This window comes from Strongylocentrotus purpuratus, unplaced genomic scaffold (genome assembly GCF_000002235.5).
Source record: "Strongylocentrotus purpuratus isolate Spur 01 unplaced genomic scaffold, Spur_5.0 spur5_scaffold_16, whole genome shotgun sequence".
Taxonomy (NCBI): domain Eukaryota; kingdom Metazoa; phylum Echinodermata; class Echinoidea; order Camarodonta; family Strongylocentrotidae; genus Strongylocentrotus; species Strongylocentrotus purpuratus.
Window position 1 is genome coordinate 21158407 of NW_022145601.1, and position 19982 is coordinate 21178388.

General features: G+C 36.2%; 3 protein-coding genes across 3 annotated transcripts in view; 1 reads left to right on the forward strand and 2 right to left on the reverse strand.

Moving 5' to 3' along the window:
• The first annotated feature begins 167 nt into the window (after window positions 1–167).
• LOC755235 (aminopeptidase N) lies at window positions 168–6669 on the forward strand. The gene is made up of 7 exons (XM_030987037.1): window positions 168–430; window positions 1120–1202; window positions 1879–2019; window positions 2787–2948; window positions 4039–4179; window positions 4681–4774; window positions 5129–6669. Exons 1-7 carry the CDS (start codon window positions 329–331, stop codon window positions 5282–5284), a joined length of 879 nt encoding a protein of 292 aa, XP_030842897.1. The 5' UTR covers window positions 168–328; the 3' UTR covers window positions 5285–6669.
• Window positions 6670–7112: 443 nt separating this feature from the next.
• Window positions 7113–11426, reverse strand: LOC100893680. The gene is made up of 5 exons (XM_003724587.3): window positions 11185–11426; window positions 10740–10901; window positions 9902–10048; window positions 7868–7984; window positions 7113–7623 (listed from the first exon to the last, which is right to left on the reverse strand). Exons 1-5 carry the CDS (start codon window positions 11209–11211, stop codon window positions 7366–7368), a joined length of 711 nt encoding a protein of 236 aa, XP_003724635.2. The 5' UTR covers window positions 11212–11426; the 3' UTR covers window positions 7113–7365.
• Window positions 11427–14080: 2654 nt separating this feature from the next.
• LOC115918688 overlaps window positions 14081–19982 on the reverse strand; it is a 14772-nt gene continuing 8870 nt past the window's right edge. Inside the window, exons 4-5 of the mRNA XM_030987038.1 lie at window positions 15408–15524; window positions 14081–14389 (exon numbers count right to left, since the gene is read on the reverse strand). Of these exons, the coding sequence (XP_030842898.1) occupies window positions 14159–14389; window positions 15408–15524 (348 nt within the window). The 3' untranslated portion in view covers window positions 14081–14158. The remainder of the gene's footprint in view (window positions 14390–15407; window positions 15525–19982) is intronic.

Here is a 19982-nt window from a genome sequence, read left to right on the forward strand (position 1 = left end):
GGACAACTATCAATGGGTTGTTTGTCTGGGGGTAGTTGTCCGGGGGTAGTTGTCCTGGTGGTAGTTGTCCATGCGTAGTTGTACTCGTAGGTAGCCGTCCTAAAGGGTGGTTTCCCTAGAAGGTAATTGTCCTAGGGGGTAGTTGACTTGGGGTGGTTATCCGGGGGTGCATGTCCAGGGGGTAGGTGTCCGGATACGCATAATGATAGTTACAATTTTGTCCTAGGTGTTGCCAGTAGAGTCTCGCGCTCAGCTCATCAACGATGCATTCACTCTGGCTAATGTTGGGCGACTTGATTACCCCCTAGCCTTTGATCTGACCCTCTACATGGTGAATGAACTGGACTATGTACCATGGAAGGCGGTCCTTGGGTTTTTGTCCCACATCAGAGATATGTTCGGGACGTATTCTGGTTACGGGCATTTAGAGGTAAGCATCAATATAATGGTAATGATGATGATAATAATGATAACAATGATGATATTAATAATAATGCTAATAATAATCATACCAGTGATAATACAAACAAATCTAAATGATAACAATATTGATGATAATAAATCTGGTAATAATAATGATAATAATAAGAATAGTGATAATAAAAGCAATACAAATGAAAATAATAATAATAATGAATCTGGATTTAAATAGCGCTTAATACTGTCTTTAAGTGCTTTACACGTAATAATCTTTACCCCGGGCATCGGATTCATCCACGCACACTGTGCACCATCTCCGACTCTCCCGGGGAGTATTCCTACCATGTGGTCACCTTGATGGCATATTGCAATTGCTATCACAAAGGCTTTCGTCATCCTACCAGGTCGCCATTTCTCTTCTGGACATGGAGTGGTAAATGTAGATTAATTCGTTACCAAAATACATTAATGCTGTGTCGGGGAAGGAACCAACGGGGCTTAAGTTGTAAAATCGGTTGATGCTCTGAAACTACATATTTTCGCTTCCCTGGCCAATTAAAGATTTATCATGTTTTTGTTTTTCTTTGGTTTTGTATGTACTTGTATAATGAAAACAATCCTAAAAGATTGATTCTATTTCAATCTATTTGTTTCGATATGATATTATTTCATTTGTTCTTTCCTCCTGTTTATTGCTAGAGCTATATGCAACAACAGGTCCAGACATTGTACAATGCAGTCGGATGGGACGACGACCCGGAAACAGACCCGCATCTTGAACAGTGAGTGTCCAACGGGCAAAAAACCACACATAAACACGTGCCCCTCTGCGCCCCTCTGCGCCCCTATGCGCCCCTCCCCCTTCCATCGTCTTCCTCCCGCCTGACTATATTCACACTAGGGTACAAAACATAGTTTTACAGACATGTACATTCTTTTGAAATTAAACTTTGTTAACCGTTTAACGTCACCATCCCCCTCCCCCCCCCCCAAAAAAAAAACGAACCGGGGTCTGTCGAAGTCAGTTTTGTAGGCAAATAACTGAATGGACCGCTGACAGAATACCGCTAAACCTGCCTACATATTCTGCCTTTTGTATATTGCCTTCATGAAGCAGGGGTGTCGCTGTATAAATTCTCATTTAAGAGATCGGATCAAATGTGCCGACAACATGGCCTAGAAATTCCAATCAGCCCCCCCCCCCCCCCCAACAACAAAAAAAGGGGGGAGAAGATTCTCAGTCATAATTTTAATTTGCCGACAGTGGAACTGGTTGCCAGATTATCAATTAATTTAAACAGCTTTAATGCTTTTTTTTTTTAATTTAACTCTTTTTAATTCAGCAAAAAGCGTTATGAATTTTGCATTGCCCCCATCGCCCGTCTATTGACGCTCATCAGCCCCCTCTTGTAGATTGTTAGTCTAATGTACTACTCAATATTTGATTCATTAAAACAGATTAAATAGGATCAACAACATTGAAACATCATGTAAATATAGCAACCAAGATTGTCTTGACAAAGCGTCCGCCCTCTACCGCCAGTATATGGAGAATGATGTTAATAACACCGAGGATAGAGCAGATTATGATATCAATCCGTAAGTACAATCATTGATTTTCGCTGAAAAGCAAATCAATAGTTTCCACTTTAAAGACACAATGAAAACATATCCTTGACAAATCGTCATAATGATTGATACTGGCAGGATCGTTTAATGCACAGAAAGGCTTGTTGAAAGTGGCCCCTTCCATCCCCACTTTAGGACTGTTCTCAACTTGCTCTTTTTAGATGGTCAGTCTTTATTTCTAAATGTTCTACTCGAAAATAAGAAGTAAGATGGTTACTCTAATTGATTATCATTAGCTAAGGGGTGCTTCTTGCTTTAGCACTATGTTGATGTGGACATTGTACATGCTTTCTTCTTCCTACCAATAGCATTACGTACACTAGCTTGAAGAAATCGGTATAATGCTAAGGCGTCCATGGTATTTATATATGAAATATCAAGGTTACAGGTTTGAAAAAGAATATTGTATTTCCTTTGTCCAAACAAACACATCTGTCACCCATGCTTACCCAAAGCATAACTCCTAATCTTAAAAATACGGTGTATTGCTGTGGAATCCAAGATTAGATATTAATGTTGCCGATTTTAAGGAGAAAACATTATTCCATTGCCATTTAAAACCTCTGTCAATCATGCCTGTCCAAATCATAAATCCCCAATTAGAGAAGACGGTATATGCTATGGAATCCAAGATAAATGTATCTTTATGTATGTATTAGTTATAATGTTGCCAATTTTAAGGAGAAAACATTATTCCATTGCCATTTAAAACCTCTGTCACTCATGCCTGTCTGCAGCATAACTCCTAACCTTAAGAAGACGGTTTATTGCTATGGAATCCAAGAAGGAGGGCAGAAAGAGTGGAACTTCGGCTGGAAGAAGTTTACCGAGGATAAAACCAAGCATTCGATTTGGCTCAAAGCACTTTCCTGCTCCAAAAGACCCTGGATACTCAACAGGTTATTATTTTGTTATCATTATTACAAATATTTCCTTAAAATTCAGTTAATCAGAATAACAAGAATCATACATACCGGTCCTAAATTTATACAAAGTAACCCATTCAAATACAATACAAATACAAAGAGACCCGGTTATGCTAACAATCGGGAAAGAAAACAACATACAAGTATTGTTGTGAGAAAACGTGCAAACAGTGTAATATTACAAGCTAAAAATATGAAATGGGTAAAATTTAAACATTATAATATAAGAAGAATGAAGGAAGAGAGATGAGTATAAGTGAATTTCGAAGAAAGGAAAGAGACAGGGATGGAGTGAGAGAAAAAGAATGAGAAAAGGCAAACTAAAAGTGAAAGAGAAAACTATTAATATAATATGAGACAAAATATTTGATTCCGTAAATGCCATCATTTGTGTACTTTATACATTTTAAGAGTAAAGATAAAATAATCTCTTTCGATTCTTACATTATTGATAGTTCTTAGTTCTTTGAAGAATAATATCGATCGTGTATTTTTTTCTTCAAGCGGTTGACATCCACAATCATTCTGTCATAAATTCTTCAAAGCCGTTCTTGTCCCTTTCTATATAATTATATGACCCAAACCTCAACACATACAGGATTGTGTACTACTATGACAAGAAAGGGATCAAAGTTGTTAGACTAAACAAGCCACGATAAGCATGTACATGGATGCGAAAGCCAATGTGGTATGCTTAGCAATTGGAGCCTAGTAGCTCTTGTTTGAATGTTCCCCAGGGAGTGGAGAACGTGCATACATTGTGTGCTTTATTCGATTTTTGCAGACGTGTATCAATCAGATATGATTCTTTACGTCTGGGGACCGACCTTTAAACGTCACCATCCGAAAGACGTGACTCAGTTTCGAACCTGCGTCCTCTGCTGAATCAGTTTGTAACTTCCACTTTTAGCTGGATTACAGGCGCACGCCACATCGCCTAGTTGACATTCCCGACGTATTTAGCGATATATAAGCACAAATATTAACATTATCATCTATGCATTTAATAACCAGTCGAACCATTGCCAATTTGAGTTTCACGTTGTGTCTGGTATTTCTACAGATTTCTGTATTACTCTCTCAATACAACACACCTAGCAAAGCGAGATTCGTCTGTCATCATCAAGTACGTGTCTCAGAACGCCGTAGGTCGGGCACTCGCTTGGAATTTTGTACGGAATGAGTGGGACAACCTGAAGGAATAGTATGATCACTTTTCTTTGTTTTTTGTTTTGTTGTTTTTTCTGCATTTTATTTTGCTTACTAGGAAGGGACTGCAGACTGGGAGGGAATCGGTCTTACGACGTGTAAGGGGAACATTGTTGCCCCCCCCCCCCCCCACCAAACAAAAATAAAATAATAATGATAATAATAATAATAAATTAATTAATAAATTAATAAATAAAATAATTAATAAATTAATAAATAAACTAATTATTTTTTTAAAAAAACAATACAATACCAAAATACCAAAATACCAAAAAAAGAAAAAAAAGCGTGACTTCTATGAAATGAAGAATGAGATATTTGAAGAAAAAAGTGCCTTTAGGTTGATTTCTTGGAAGCGTTGCTATAGTGTTCATTCCAAGCAGAATTATATGGGAAAAACATTATTGCAATCGTATTTAATTTCAATTCTCGAAATTCTTGGCTATCGCGGTTTTTCTTCTATTCCTTCTTCTTCTCATTTTAACTACAAATACAGTTACGGCGGCGACGAACTTTCTAAGAACACGGGTCTACAGAACATGATTTCCGATGTTACGGCAAACTTCAACACACCGCTTGAACTTCAAGATGTATGTATAATATTCTAATATACCCAAGGTTAACTTGGACCAGAAAATTAGACAAAGTTTTAGTGAAAGGTGTACTTTTTCCATAAAATGCATGAACAAGTATGGAAAAGTATTTAAAAAAACATCAAACATATTAGCAACTTGGTTATAAGAGGTATGGGTAAAATTTGATCTTACATAAAGAAGAGGTGCAGTCCTAGAATAACTTGTTTTCAATGGAAGATGAAGGCCAGAAAGAGTTTGAGGGAAATCGGAACACTAATAAGAAAGTTTTGACTATTGAAACGAAAATAACATCAGAACCGAAGGAAAACTAAGAATACAACTAATTATCTTTTTCTCTTTTTCTTTTAGCTTCTTGCATTCGGCGAAGACAAGGACTTTGGATCAGCGAAGAGTAAATACGCGAAGGCGATAAAAAAGATACAAACAAATATTGCATGGATAGAGAATTACGCAAAGACAGTTTCACAGTGGTTGGAAGGAGCCGTCCCCATGGATGGGGAGTAAAAAAAAAGGGGGGCACCCCAATCTTTGGCGTATCCAACAGAGGATTATGCAGGCGGACGCCCCCTCTGGAGAATAAGTCAGTACATATTAAAGCGTGTCTACCTTGAGCGGGGGCTACCTAAGAATACCCCACACTCCTCCAGTAATTGACTTCTGAATGCGACTTTGCCATTCGTCGAACCTCACTTTGTCATCGACACCATCACCGTCACCGTCCAGTTGTACCGAGATCAATGATCACGAAGTCAATTATAATGTAAACGCTACAACATTTTCTAATGGTTTATCAAATTCCTTTCAGAACATGTTTTAGGGCTAAATATTGTCCGGGCTCTTATTTAATTTTAATAAAGTAAACATCAACACAGTGCGTCTTCTAATTGCATTGATACAAGAATTGAAGCAAGATTTTGCAATTACTTACAGCAATCATAGGTAATTTTGTATTGCATCCACATGTAAGATCGGTATCCCCCCCCCCCCTCCCCCTCATAATGCAAGTGCCCCCTCAATGGCTCGAACCGCTTTAATCCAAAAAAGATCATTCAGTATTATTTTAGTTATTAAAATAATGCCTCACATAGACATGTATACATGTAGTTTGTACTTCTAATATGTAGTACCATAAGTTTGATACGATTGCTATTCGTAAATACGATGCCGAGATTGTAAAAACTGAAGTGGCAAATATTTGTAGAATTTGTTTCCTTCTTTCTTATAGGTAATATCATAGCTTTATCTAGTTGGACATCCTCTTTCAACGCTACTTTTTGTTTGCCTAATTATTTCTTTGTTTTGTTTTGTGTACAGATGTTAACAATAGTATATTTAGAAATGTATGTTTATTATTATTATAACTTTTCGAATTAATTCTTTTCTAATCGTATTCAAATACAAATTATAAACCAAAATTTACTTTGGGGATTTATCTGTGACGATGGCCTGTGACAAAATATATTTGCTATTTATTCCACAAATACGTATATTACTATGAAAATAAGTAAAGAGGATATAGAATAAACGGGTGTTACATAGTAGACTATGACAACATTTTCGTGCCACGTACACACGCACACACACTTACAAACACACACGCACTCCCACACAACATCTCGACGAACATTTAAGATTGACCAAAGATTGACTATGCGTGTTACAAACTTCTGAAAAACGTATTGTTTACACAACCTACAAAATAAATATTTTATATACAATACTATAATACCAATTTATTATAATCATGATAATTGTGTTGGATACTGTTTGAATTTTAACTTGGTGTTTTATTTTTCTTCACGGCTTTACATATATCTGTGTTTCTGTCAGCTTGCATCAATATTCTTTCTCTTTCTCTCTCTCCCTTCCTCTCTCTTGCTCTCTCTCCCTCTGTCTCTGACTCTCTCCCTCCCTTTCTCTCTCTGACTCTGTCCCTCCCCCTCTCTCTCTCTCTGACTCTCTCTCTCTCACTCTGACTCTCTCTCTCTCCCTCAATTTCTCTCTCTCTCTCTCTCTCCTTTTTTCTTTCTCGCTCTCTCTCACTCTGACTCTCTCTCTCTCCTTTTTTTTTCTCTCTCTCCCTTTTTTCTCTCTCTCTCTCTTCCCCTAGTATCGCTCCCCTTTCAAATCTTTCCCTGTCAACCGGGGCTCAAAAGTTTCCACCCTTACCTGTTAAGTGTTATTGGATCTTCTAATCTTAAGTGGATTGAAAATGATTATGTATTTGTTGTTTACTTTTAACAGACCTGAAATACAATTTCAAAGAAATTATTCAATAGAAAATAATTTGTGAATTTATTTTATGTTTTCGTTTGTTCCTTTTTTCTGTATTTTTTTTTTTTTTTTTTTTTTTTTTTGGAAGGACAAGGATGTCTTAGGTCGCTGGTTTGCCACATGTGAAATAGCCACAAAATAGGCATCAACAGAAGGTTTTCCTTTGAGCAACACATGATATGCACAATCAGATGTAATGAGCGATTCAAAGTCGCGTACAGATATCTTCCATCAAACCGCTGTTTCCGTACCAAAACCGAAGATGACCTTTTTATTGCTTTATCAAACTCTATTTTCAACAATTTGAGTCGTTAATTATCATCTGTTGAATCGAACGCAATGTCGAAACAGAATCCGAATATGCAAATTCGTATTGTCCCTGCAAATGTCACGGCACGCTTTCTCCGCCCACCTCCCATCACGGAAGTCTGTTCTGTCCAATAGGAGGCATCTCCGGTGCACAGAGCGCTTATGATTGGTCCGTTAGAGTTGGTGACGTAACCGGCGGAGATTTTCCCTTGAATGGCGTAGTTCATTTCCTTAATACGCGCCGCTGCTATGTCGATGGCCTTATATGGATAGTAGAAAATAGAAGAAAATAAATGCACTGTATTAATATTGCGATTTTAACATTTGAGACAGTCGATTTTTTTCTTTTTAATTTGCGATTTAAAATTAAAAAAACTCATAATGCATAATCATTCTTATAGGAGTGTGTCGAGAAAAAAAAATATATGGGTTATCTTAACTTTTACGGGAGAACACCACCCCCCCTTCAGATCCACTACTGACAGAGATGAAAATATGTCGTACCTGTTGCTTTCCGTCCCTCATGAAGTTTGTAAACATATCCGCCATGTCCATCATGTCTCCATGCAGTGCTGATGCCAAACAAAGAGACTGGCCGTGTACGTCAGTGAAAAGTATGGACTGTAAAAGAATTACCGATCAGACTTAATTAATGATAATGGTGATATTGGATATTGGATATTAAAGGGGAATTAACCTCAAACTACATATTAGTTTCAGTTAGTAGGCCATTTAAAACGTTATCTGCAAAATACAAAACGGCAAACATTTCACGAAAGGGAGGGGGTAACTCTTTTTCTGAATCCTCCGTCTTTCAAGGCTCTAAAAATGTTCAGAACGTCGTCATTGTGTTTGTACACGACCCGTTCTGTGACGTATCGCATGGACTCGACTGCCATTTCCTACGTACGTATCCATGCTGTAAACTGTAAAATAATCACTGCAGATCACATCGTTTTTCCTGTCGTATTTTTTGTCCAGATAAAGACCGCGACATCTCTAATTAATAAATAATATTAATAAAATTACAGCCATTTCGGTGTCATTTTCGATATGATCGGGGCTATGATGTTTAATCAATCTACAGTGAGTTGGAAAGTTTATTAGCAAACTATCACGAGAACCGATGAAAGGAGTCCGAAAATGAAGGATTTCATTTTTTCCTTTTCTTCTTCTTTTTCTTTTATCATCCTTCATCAATTTATGTGAGATTACAAACAAGATTTTTTTTTTTTTTAAGTAAACCTCTTTCCATGAATTACACTATACATAGCTCCTACAGGATTGAAAGAGACTTTTGTATAAATCAAAAATATTTTCAATTCCTTCGCCACGTCTCTTGGAGCTTCTCGTAATTTGATACAACTTGAAGAGCATTAGGATATGGATACTAATGTTCACAGAAATAGCAGGTCAATTTCATTATATTCAAATAACATAATTTGCCCTTAAGCACTCTTTGAGAGTGAAAGTGTCATTTGAACGAAGATCTCGAGTCAAGTGCCAAAAGTAATTCTTACCTAGCGACAAATCTTCGGATAAGCTTTCAATAGTCTTGTTACCCTGGGCAAGTTACCCTGGGGTAAAGGTCGTGTTAAGAGCTAGTTGGGGTAAACATGGCGAGGTAGGTGTAAAGGTCGGAGTAGTGACCGTCTGAACGATGATCGTGTTAGTTAAACCTACCTTTAGCCCGACCTATCATCTTAAAACATCCTGTTACGTAACGTTATCTAGTAGAGCTATCAATGCTTCCTATCGATGTATGACACTCCTCGAACAATTACGAATTAGTTTCCATGTCCAGCCCAGTGGTATTTTTTTTTACAGAATTTCAATGCCTTGCCAGTTGCTTTCTTTTCTTCTGCGAAACAGACCAATAACCCAACAAAATACTGCAATATTTCTAATACATAAGGGTTCCCTCCCCCTTCACCTCACCTCTTTCTCCTCTCCTTCAACCACTCCTCCTCCTCCTCCTCCTCCTCCTCCTCCTCCTCCTCCTTCTCCTCCTTCTCTTCCTCTAACCCTCTTTTTCATCCCCTCCTCTTGTTCCTTCTCCTCCATCCTTTCCTCCCACCTAGTTCACCCTTTCCTCACTTTGCCCTCTCATCGTCTCCTCCCCGTCTTACTCCTCCTCCTCCTCCTCCTCCTTCTCATCCAACACTCTCCTTCCTCCTTTTCCCTACCATGTTCCCCCTCCACCCTTCCTCCCTCTTCCTTCTTCTTCCTCCCAACCTTCCCCTTCGTTTCCCTCCTCGTTCTCCTCACCCTCCCCCTTCCTCCCTCTTCCTTCTTCTTCCTCCCAACCCTCCCCTTCGTTTCCCTCCTCTTTCCCCTCACCCTCCCCCTTCTCCTTCTCCTTCTTCTCCTCCACAGTTTTAGGCACATTTCTTTTATTCAAGCATCTAATGACATATTACTACCATATTTTACCCAAACATCCCCCCCAAAAAAAAAAAAAAAAAAAAAAAATTAATCAAAACATCTCTCGTTACCCTTTCCAAATAACCCCCCCCCCCCCATATTATACCCCCTTACCCTTGTGAAGTCGATGGCGACGGTTGCTTCTCTAAAGCCGGTCATGTTCGTAGGAGTTTCGACCAAGATCGTGTTAGCATCGTAGTCGTATCGTGCTCTCTGCATACCTATCTCTGTCTTCCCATCAAGCATCATTACGTTCATGACCTGAAAGCGGTACAATCGTATTCAATTAAACTTTAATCAAGGTAATTAATGCATAGTTTCTACCATAAATAATATTTGTTCAAACGGTTGAAGGAACTTGGCAAGACCTGTTTTATACAATCATTTCCATTGCAAACAAGGCAATACTGGTTGAAATAGACTGAATTGTAAAAATGGATAAATATATAGTTTTAATTCTATCGAAAAATGTTGACTTTGAAGAAACATGTATGCGTATAAACACACAATAGAGCGTATCAACACAAAATTACCCAACTTTGGTAGCTTCTAATTAAAAAGTTACCTTACGTTTGACCTTTAATCATATTACATTGTAAAGAAAAACGAATACCTCGTCTAAAGATACCAGCGGGATGATCAAAATGCATTGTCAAAATCTCATTCGCAAGACTCAGTGCGAATTGGATCGTGATGCGAATCGCGGAGATTGGTGAAATTATTCTGTCCACACACGCAAGAGGACGATCTTTGGATCGCGATGCAAAAATCGAATTGTAAATCTCACTTTTTTCTGTAGGTGTGAACGGGCCTTATGTCACTTCTAGCTTGATGCATCTGGGTTTTATGATGGTTATTTCGTGCTCGCGATTTGTTGAAGAAAAAATAAAGTTTCCAAGAGAATGACAGAAAGACCATTGACCATAATTACAGTAAAACCCTACATACTCACCACGTTTTTGTCCATAGCTTTCAAGGCTCCCCCTCCGCTCGTGCTCGTGCACCGGTTCAGGTCTCGACCATAGTCGCCACCTGCTAAGATAACGGCGGCGATGATCATTCCGATGGCCATGATGGTGGCGACCACGACCGAGGAGATGGCGTGAATTTTGGCCTAATCAATTTGAGAAAGAAATTACTCTCGTTGTAGCGCTCCTATATCACGATTATCTAATTTATATTGATTATGCATTAATCTGTCACTCTTTTATTTGTTTTCGCAATTCATTATAATTTCATATACTGTGTCGGAAAACTAGTTAATGTCACATTTATATGTTAATTCTCATGAATATGTATGTTCGAGAAAAAATCAGTTTAATTACAATTGCAATTGCAAATACAAGTACAATTACCATGTCAATTACAACATAAATATTTAAGAGCAAACGAATTACCGATGTTGAGTCCATTGTCTTCTCCATTTTCTCTCAATTCTTGGTGAAAAGTCGTTAGCTAATATGGCATCAGATTCCTACAGTTATTCCTACTCCACGGAAAGTGAGAATGCAAAGAGAAGAGAAATTCTCCTTTCTAATACTATGCCGATCCCCTTTCATACGACTTCTTCTATGGAAGTTTAACTATTAGATTAGCGGTTAAAACAGGACCTGATATATATTGATTAGCAAGCCCAAAACAGGACTCCAGCCCCGCACGGTTAATATTTTTAGAATAGGAGATTGCCAACCGTTAAAACAATGCTATCGCACAGGAAACAAAAGGAGAGAGATGGTTTAAAGAAATCGGTAATGATCCTGGGGGGGGGGGTGTTTCACAAAACATGTCATCAGTGACAAATGACAGTTTTTGTTTGAATATAAGCTACTGAAATCCTTGCTTCTAATTGGTTATCAGCAGAATTGTCACTGATTTTTGCCATTTGTCATTGAAAAAAAGGCTTCGTGAAACGGGTCCCAGAACGAATGTTTTTAGAAATAGAGATTGTCAACCGTTAACACAATGCTATCTCACAGGAAATATAGGGATAGATATAGGTGAACAAAATTCGGTAATGATTTTCCTCTTTAAGAAACTGCAGGTCCAGTGACGACTGTTTTAGGCACTAATCTTTTTGAAGGTCGTCCCTCTATAAACACATATAAATTGATTGTTCATAAACCTATCTAAAACGTTGCATTCGAAAGCAGAGGGATTGTCATCTCGATTCATGTCTCTGCATGTCAATTTCCAGGAACATCTAAAATTAATAAACATCGGAATGAAGAGGGCAAACCGTTCTGTGTTTCGATACGACTGAAGGAGACTGACCTCCTCTACGATAGACTCGAAAGCTAAAAGCGTTTTTATTCAACACTTTTTTTTCTTTAGGGCACTTTGATTTAAAGTTGTAATCGTAGTCCGAAAATAGATGTGCGAGTATTTAACCCACCCCCCCCCCCTTTCCAATCTCTTTCTTTTATATATTATATGCAGTCAAATCTGCTCTAGTGACCTCCTGTCTACAAAGACCCTATTTTTTGTTTCCCTTGAGATTGGTTTCTCATAGAAACATGTACTAAAGGGGCCTGTATACAAAGACCACCTGTCGTCAAAGGCCACGTTTTGTGTTTCCCTTGGGCGATTGCTATAGACAGGTTTGACTGTAAATATATAAATTCAAATTCAAATTCAAACTTTATTGATTTCAATCCAAACATAAAATATGGCTGTCTATCTATCTATCTCTCTGTCCCTCTATCTATATATCCCCCTCCTCTCTCTCTCTCTCTCTCTCTCTCTCTCTCTCTCTCCCTCACTCGCTCTCTCTCTCTCTCTCTCCCTCTTTCTCTCTCATTCTCTCTCTTTCTCTCTTTCCTTCCATCCCAATTCTCTCTCTCTCTCTCTCTCTCTCTTTCTTCTCTCGTTATCTATTTCATTTTTTTGCAACTATTATAATGTCTCTTTGTCCGTTTGTGTATCTTTCCTATTTCCTCCATCTTTTACTTAAAACAATTCATCTCGTCCAGTTTCACTTTCTTACCTCTTTTTCTATATCCCTGTTCATAATCACCACGCACTCCATCCATATCAATATAAGAAGAGCTCGGTACCAAAAGGTACTATACATCCATTTTGGGGGTATTTCCGAGCTAGTAAATCACCGTTTTTCATTCTACCACTTTCCCTTTAGTAATATTATATGTTCATCTTTTATATATGTTAAACCATACATATGGTTTTTTAAAATCTACCAAGTATATTATATTTGTGCCGAATTTTAAATATTTTTTTAATGAATTTAGCTCCTTTTGGAATTAAACATAGTTTTGTAGCTATCTTTTTTATACTTCAAGATAAAATTTCATAACGTGATATAGTGCGATGTGTTACCATGTAGTAAATAAGCATTTTAAGACCAAACAAAATAAATCATGATATAGCTCATTTTGGAATCAAGCTCTTCATACGTCTATGCTTCCTTCTCTCACTCACTCTTTCCCTTTCCACTCATATAGGGAGATATGGGCATCGTTTCTTGAAAAAAGTTCGCTGATGACGTTGAACTTGTGTCCGAGTCTAGCTGTTAAAGAATTCCATCATGATGCATATCATTCAAACACAATGATAACATTCATACATTAAATTCTTGATCTTGATATTAATGTTTCTATTAATTTTATTGAAACCAGAATAGAAAGAAGAAAAATATTAATTCCTATTTAATAGGCCTACATCAAAGAAATTACGAGCTAAAAAAACAAAAAACTGTAACAACTTGCCCCGATGCTGGGGAAGCTTTTAAGATTTTGTCCTTTTCAATTATTGTTTTAATATGCTGAGTCATATTCGTAGATATTTTTTTAAAAGTATGTGACATATAAATATATAATGATAGATATTTTCTACGTTGTATTACATGACTTTGTAATCACTGACTAGATTATCATACAGTGCAACGACAAGATATAGCAAACTAATGTATGCATCAAATAATTCTGAAAACAACATGGTCGTTGTTTTAAGCAGTTAAGGCCTTGAGATAATTTAAACTTCCATGGTTTGAATTATAGCTGGACTTATCATTATTTATCCAAAAAATTCCAAACAATTGGGACTTGGATTTGGATTTTCAATTGATAGAAGCATACAAATGAGTTCACTTAATATACCTATATACAATCTAATATTTATTGAGTTTAAAATGCAACCACCGAGTTAAAAATGTGTGCGACCGAGTCGAGACAGTTTATGAGCGTTGTGGTAACGTGGCGTTACACGCACAAAAAAGAAACTTTAATTTACTCAGCTTTAGAAGCATTTTTTTTTATTTCATCAGCTATGGGATGGAAGTTTTTTTTTTTTTTTAAATACTCATGTTAATTAAAATCAAGAGAAATCACTTAAACCACTCAGTTGCAGCTATTTTCATTAAAATGAAATATTGAAACAAAACCCGAATATGCAAATTCGGATGTCGCCCGAAACCGACCGCCGCTTCCGACCACCGTCCATTGTGGTCTGCTCAGTCCATTGAGATTCGTCTCCTGCGCAGAGACCGCGTATGATTGGTCCGTTGGAGGTGGTGACGTAACCGGCCGGGATGGCGCCTTTTCGCGCGTACCTTATGGTCTTGGTACGTGCGGTTGCTATATCGATCGTCTATAAAAGGAATGGGAAGATATGTAATAAAATGATGGTTATCGTCACAAATTAATTTACATTATACCTGTACCATAATTTTTATCTTTTCTGGGCATGCGAAACTACACTCTTAGTCTTGATAACATTTTGACTTTATTTTTAAATAGTTTAAAGCAATTAGCAAAAACGACCCTGTTTTGAAAGGTAATTGTATATAAATGAAACTGATAATATGAAATAGTAAATTGATCTTAAACTTAAAATAGAGTTGTTAAAAATCCTCTAGCAAAAAACGACGATGTTTTGAAAGGTAATTGTATATAAATGAAACTGATTATTGTTAAAATGGTAAATTGATCTTAAACTTAACAAACAGTTGCTAAAAAGCAATTTACAAGAAACGACCATGTATTGAAAGGTAATTATATATGAATGAAACTGATTATTGTTAAAAAGGTAAGTTGAGTTTAAACCTAAAATTGTACTTCCATGAAAACACTCTGCAACAAATAGAGTTGTTATACCTTATAAGGCGTATGATCTAAATGCATATTTAAGATCTAACATAAACCTTTAGGTCAGTCAGGAATCTCATGACTTTTACAAGCCGATCGCCTGTCTGATTATCAAGGTATTTATGACTGGAATTCGAAATTAAATTTTGCGTTTTCCTAACGGTTTTTAAGACACTACAGTCTATTGGGGAAAATGAGTATGGTAAAACCGGTCACCCAAAGTTTTTTACTTTTTTGAGGCACTTCATGATAATTTTGAAGTGCACTGATTAATTTTTTTTAGGGCTTCAATATTACACCATAAAATTATCACAGACACTGATAACACGTAGGACGATGCATCTCAGATTTAACATTGTTAAACGATGCCTTTAAAATTGCCCTTGCTTTGTCTTTTTGAAAGTATAGTTGAGATCGTGTTCATTTATATTAGCACATTTTAATAGCTGGCGCACACATATAGGCCAGAAAAATTGCATTATGTTCCCTTTTGTTAGAAGTTTTTACGTTCGTCATCTTACCTGTTGCTTTCTGTCCATCATGAAGTCGGTCATCCTGTCCGCCATGTCCATCATGTCTCCATACAGTGCCGAGGCCAAGCACAGTGACTCCCCTTGTATCTCGATGAAGACTACGGACTGTAAGGTATACATAAGATGCACTGTCACCTCTTTTCGTGAAATGATTGTGAAAAAATATGATTTAAAGGGACTTGGTAACATTGTTCAGATGAGAGAAGATGGTGCTAAGGTAATGACTTACATGCTAGATGTAAAATCAAAGATAATCTGAAAATTTGAGTGGAAACAGACCATTATTAATGATAAAACATCGGGGATATTTTGCATGTTAGAGGGCAGTAAAAGGAATATAATGAGTAACATTTCATACAAAATTACGCAATTTGTTCAAGAACCTTCAATAATGTTACCGAGTCACTTTTATTCTCGATGGATACAGTTTATATGTTCTAAGAACTGCATTGATCAATCTCAAGTGTCATATAGTTTGATCAATACATGAGAAGATACAAACCATATCTATTAGGAGTAAACCTTATTGACAACAGCATTTCATGAAAATAGTTTATTTTTAAAAATCCAACTTTAGTGGCAACAGTGTATATTGTCTAAAAAAATAACTAATAATACTCAAATGTATAAGTAAAATTTTCAGCCTGCATTCAATGGCGTATTAACTGTTAGAGGAAGCCGGTGTACCCCTCGCCACCACCCCCTTCCACCCCGCCCCCTTACTGTCAATCAAACAGAAATTGGTACTCTGCAATGCATCTTACGAGCTCCCCTCTCATTTGCTCTTTACAGAACATTTCATTTACTTTCATTATCTTAGTTATTGATGACGGAATATATTTGTTTCGTACATGGGTTGTACAAGGACAAATTTGTGCATGACTGGAAATTTTCTTTAGGCCAAAAATGCACATTACCGAAACCAAAAGCTTCAACGCTGACGCTGTCAAATCTCGTGACAAGACAACAATTATAATTCGCATTAACCAGGATATCTAATGAAACTAAAATGCATCCTGAAGTTTCATCAAACATTTTAAAATACTGACAGCAATCGTATACAATATTTGTTTGTCCATTTGTAGTTTCCATACCCTGGCTGTCATCAATTCGTTCTTCAAACACATAGAGTAAGTTTTACAATGAGGGGAGGAGTCATATTGTTTCTGAGGTGGGATCTAGTTTAAAATCCCTAATAATATACTAATAACAAATATAATACCAACGATAAAAATGATAATCTAAGAATAAGAATAATAAGAATAATGATGCTAATAATAGTAGTAATAATAACACGTCAATAATAAGCTCATGTCCGGAAATTAATTGAAAGCAACTGTCCCTACCCCCCCCCCCCCCACTTCGCATTAAGGGGTATAAATTTTATTTCAAATCAGTTTCAAAATTCCTCTTACGAACATCGTCAATATGCAAACAGATATGAATAATAATGGTTATTTTATCTGTATGCAAAAAATCTTTAGATGATTAATTGTCTCTAATATTAGCATTTGGAACTAACCAAGTCTTACTTTTGATAACGAACTTTCACTTCGATAACATTAATTTTGTGTCAAGTAATTATCACCTCTATAAGGAGGGAATGTGCAGTAAGAAATGTATAGTTATGTATATTTGATCTATATCCAGAAAATATTTAGATGATTAATTGTCTTCAATATTAGCATTTGGAACTAACCAAGTCTTACTTTTGATAACGAACTTTCACTTCGATGACATTAATTTTGTGTCAAGTAATTATCACCTCTATACGGAGGGAATGTGCAATACAAAGTGGATAATTATGTACATTTGATCTATATGCAGAAAATATTGAGATGAATAATGATCTTTCAAAATGCTATTTTGAGGTAACTAAGTCTTATTTTTTATAACGAACTTTCGTTGTGATGACATTAATTTTGTGTCAAGTAATTATCACCTCTATAAGGAGGGAATGTGCAATAAGAAATAGATAATTATGTATATTTGATCTATATGCGGAAATATTGAGATTATTAATGATCTTTAAAAAATAGCATATGGAGCAAATCAAGTCTTACTTTTGATAACGAACTTTCGTTGTGATGACATTAGTTTTGTGTTAAGTAATTATCACCGCTAAAGAGGAAATGCAATAATTATACAGTGCGTATGAGAAAAAAGTGTACTTTAATAAGTGTTGTCAAAATCGCACTGTACCTAATTCGGGTTGATGCAACGAATGTGAATCAGGTCATATGCATGTGCTTCTTTGGTCTTAAATCCTATTAAACTTTAGGCCTTGTGCTTCAGTGCTTTATTGTTAAAAATGATGCAATGTATCTAGGCCTTCACAGACCCTTGTTTTGATCAATGGGATAACTAACATTTATTTATTTTTGAACAGCCAACTAACTTCTTGGCTCATGATATCTAAAATCTCTCTTCTCGCTAGCCGCTGCGCCATTTCACACGAGTAAGGAGCACGATGTGTTTATCTCGAATAGTGAAAGAAAACTCATAGGTTACTAGACCAAAAGGCAAGAAATAACACATTTGATGACAAGTATAAAAAGAATAGACAGTAGACTTTCATAAAAACATCCCAAATTAATTTTATCAATTTTGTACCACTCAATGAGAAGGGTTACCTTAAACAAGGGATGCGAATAAAGTCAAGATTGTTACCATCATAACTAAGAGAATATCATAAATTATGCTTGTAATAAGCATTTCCTTGAGTTTCAAGTTTCAAGTTTCATGTTCGTGTAAAAAAAGAACGAGAAGGGTTACCTTAAACAAAGGATGCGAAATCGAGATCGTGAAATCGAGATTTTGCTTGTAATAAGCACTTCATTGTGTTTCAAGTTTCAAGTTTCAAGTTTCAAGGTTCAAGTTTCAATTTTCAATTCTCAAGTTTCAAGTTCCAAGGTTATTTATTCCACGTTTTACCAAAAATAAAGAAAGACATTTAAAATAGAAATTATATATAAATATATAATAATGTAGTATGATGAGCACGTCTCGATGACACTCAATTCATATGATAATAAGTGGAATGTGAGGAACCTATTGAAAAGCAGTGCTTGTAAAGTAGAAGTTGATATTAATACCCATTATTTTCAACTGCCTGATATAGTCAAGGTAAATAAGTGAGCAAATTTTTCTTGAATGGGATGAAACACACATAATGGTTTTTGATTCATATTAATTTTTCCAGTTCAAACTTGGTACAACTAGATTTTGACAATTTGTTGAGAAGCCTGCTGCTCAGTCATCCGTGGCAGCACAATTATGAGTTTCATTCAAGGCTGAAAATACACGGGGGCGGTGGGCGATTCACTCCCGTGAGCTACATAATCGCCTCCGTCAGATTGCTCACGGGGGCGGTTGCAAAATTAAAAATCGCCCCCGTGGAGTTTTAAAATATATAATATATATCTCCCACCTCCACATCTCTGTGAGTATTACCGAAACAAACAACGGAAACTCGCAGTGCAATGCGGACGTCAGCAGTGGGTATAGCTGCGTTGAGTAGGGGTCGGGGAGATCTGACCATTATAGCTGCATGTAACTTGTAAAGTTGTAATAGGAAAAATGCAGACTTAATAAATAATAATGATGAAATACATGTAGCAAAGAATTTAGTATTATAAATGGAAATTTGTATTTAAAAAAGAGCCCCCGTCAGTACTAAAAAAGCCCCCGTGAGAAGGCTCACGGGGGGCTCTTTTCTTTTTAGAAGAGCTCCCGTGGCCAAAAAATTAATTGGAGCCCTGGTATCATTAGACAGGAAATTAGTTGCTTCTTGCCATTAAATATGAGACAAGGTTACACAGGCCATAATTTTTTGATAAGAAGTCACCACTTTTTATACGCACTGTAGATCATTATTTTCTCGTGTTTCCTGGTAATGGATTCGGTGCTTAGATTCTTAAATGATGAAACCACAAATCACGTCGTAAAATTGATTTAGGGTACTTTTGTTTATTATGTGCCAGCCATGTGCATTGTAATATTGTATACAGTAAGTTGACAGTTCACTTAAATGTCTAGCTATGGTACGAGGTCCACTTTTAAACTATACAAATTGAATAACCGATTTATTATATATTACACATGCAAATTCATCACTTAAAGATACAATTTGAGTTCTGGTCATGCGATTGCATTGTTTTTTGTTTTGTAATATTCTTTATTGTATTCACTCAATAAATAATATTAATTCATACAAATTGTAATATATAACATATTGAAACCAATTACAGAGTACAAAATACAGTAATCTCAATTATATTGAATGAATTAATATTGTTATAACCCCCCCCCCCCTCTATATTTTGTTCTGTGCTACTAGTATCCCTATTACATATTATAATTTATAACATATTGGAAAAAAGTACAGACTACAATCAACTTAGTTATATCGAATGAATAAAGTTTGTTAAATCCCCTACCCCCGTTAAAAACAAAACCAACAACAACAAACACAAAACAAAAAAAAAAAACCAAAAAAAAGAAAGAAAAAAAAAAAAAAAAAAAAAAAAAAAAAAAAAAAAAACAAAAAACAAAAAACGATAC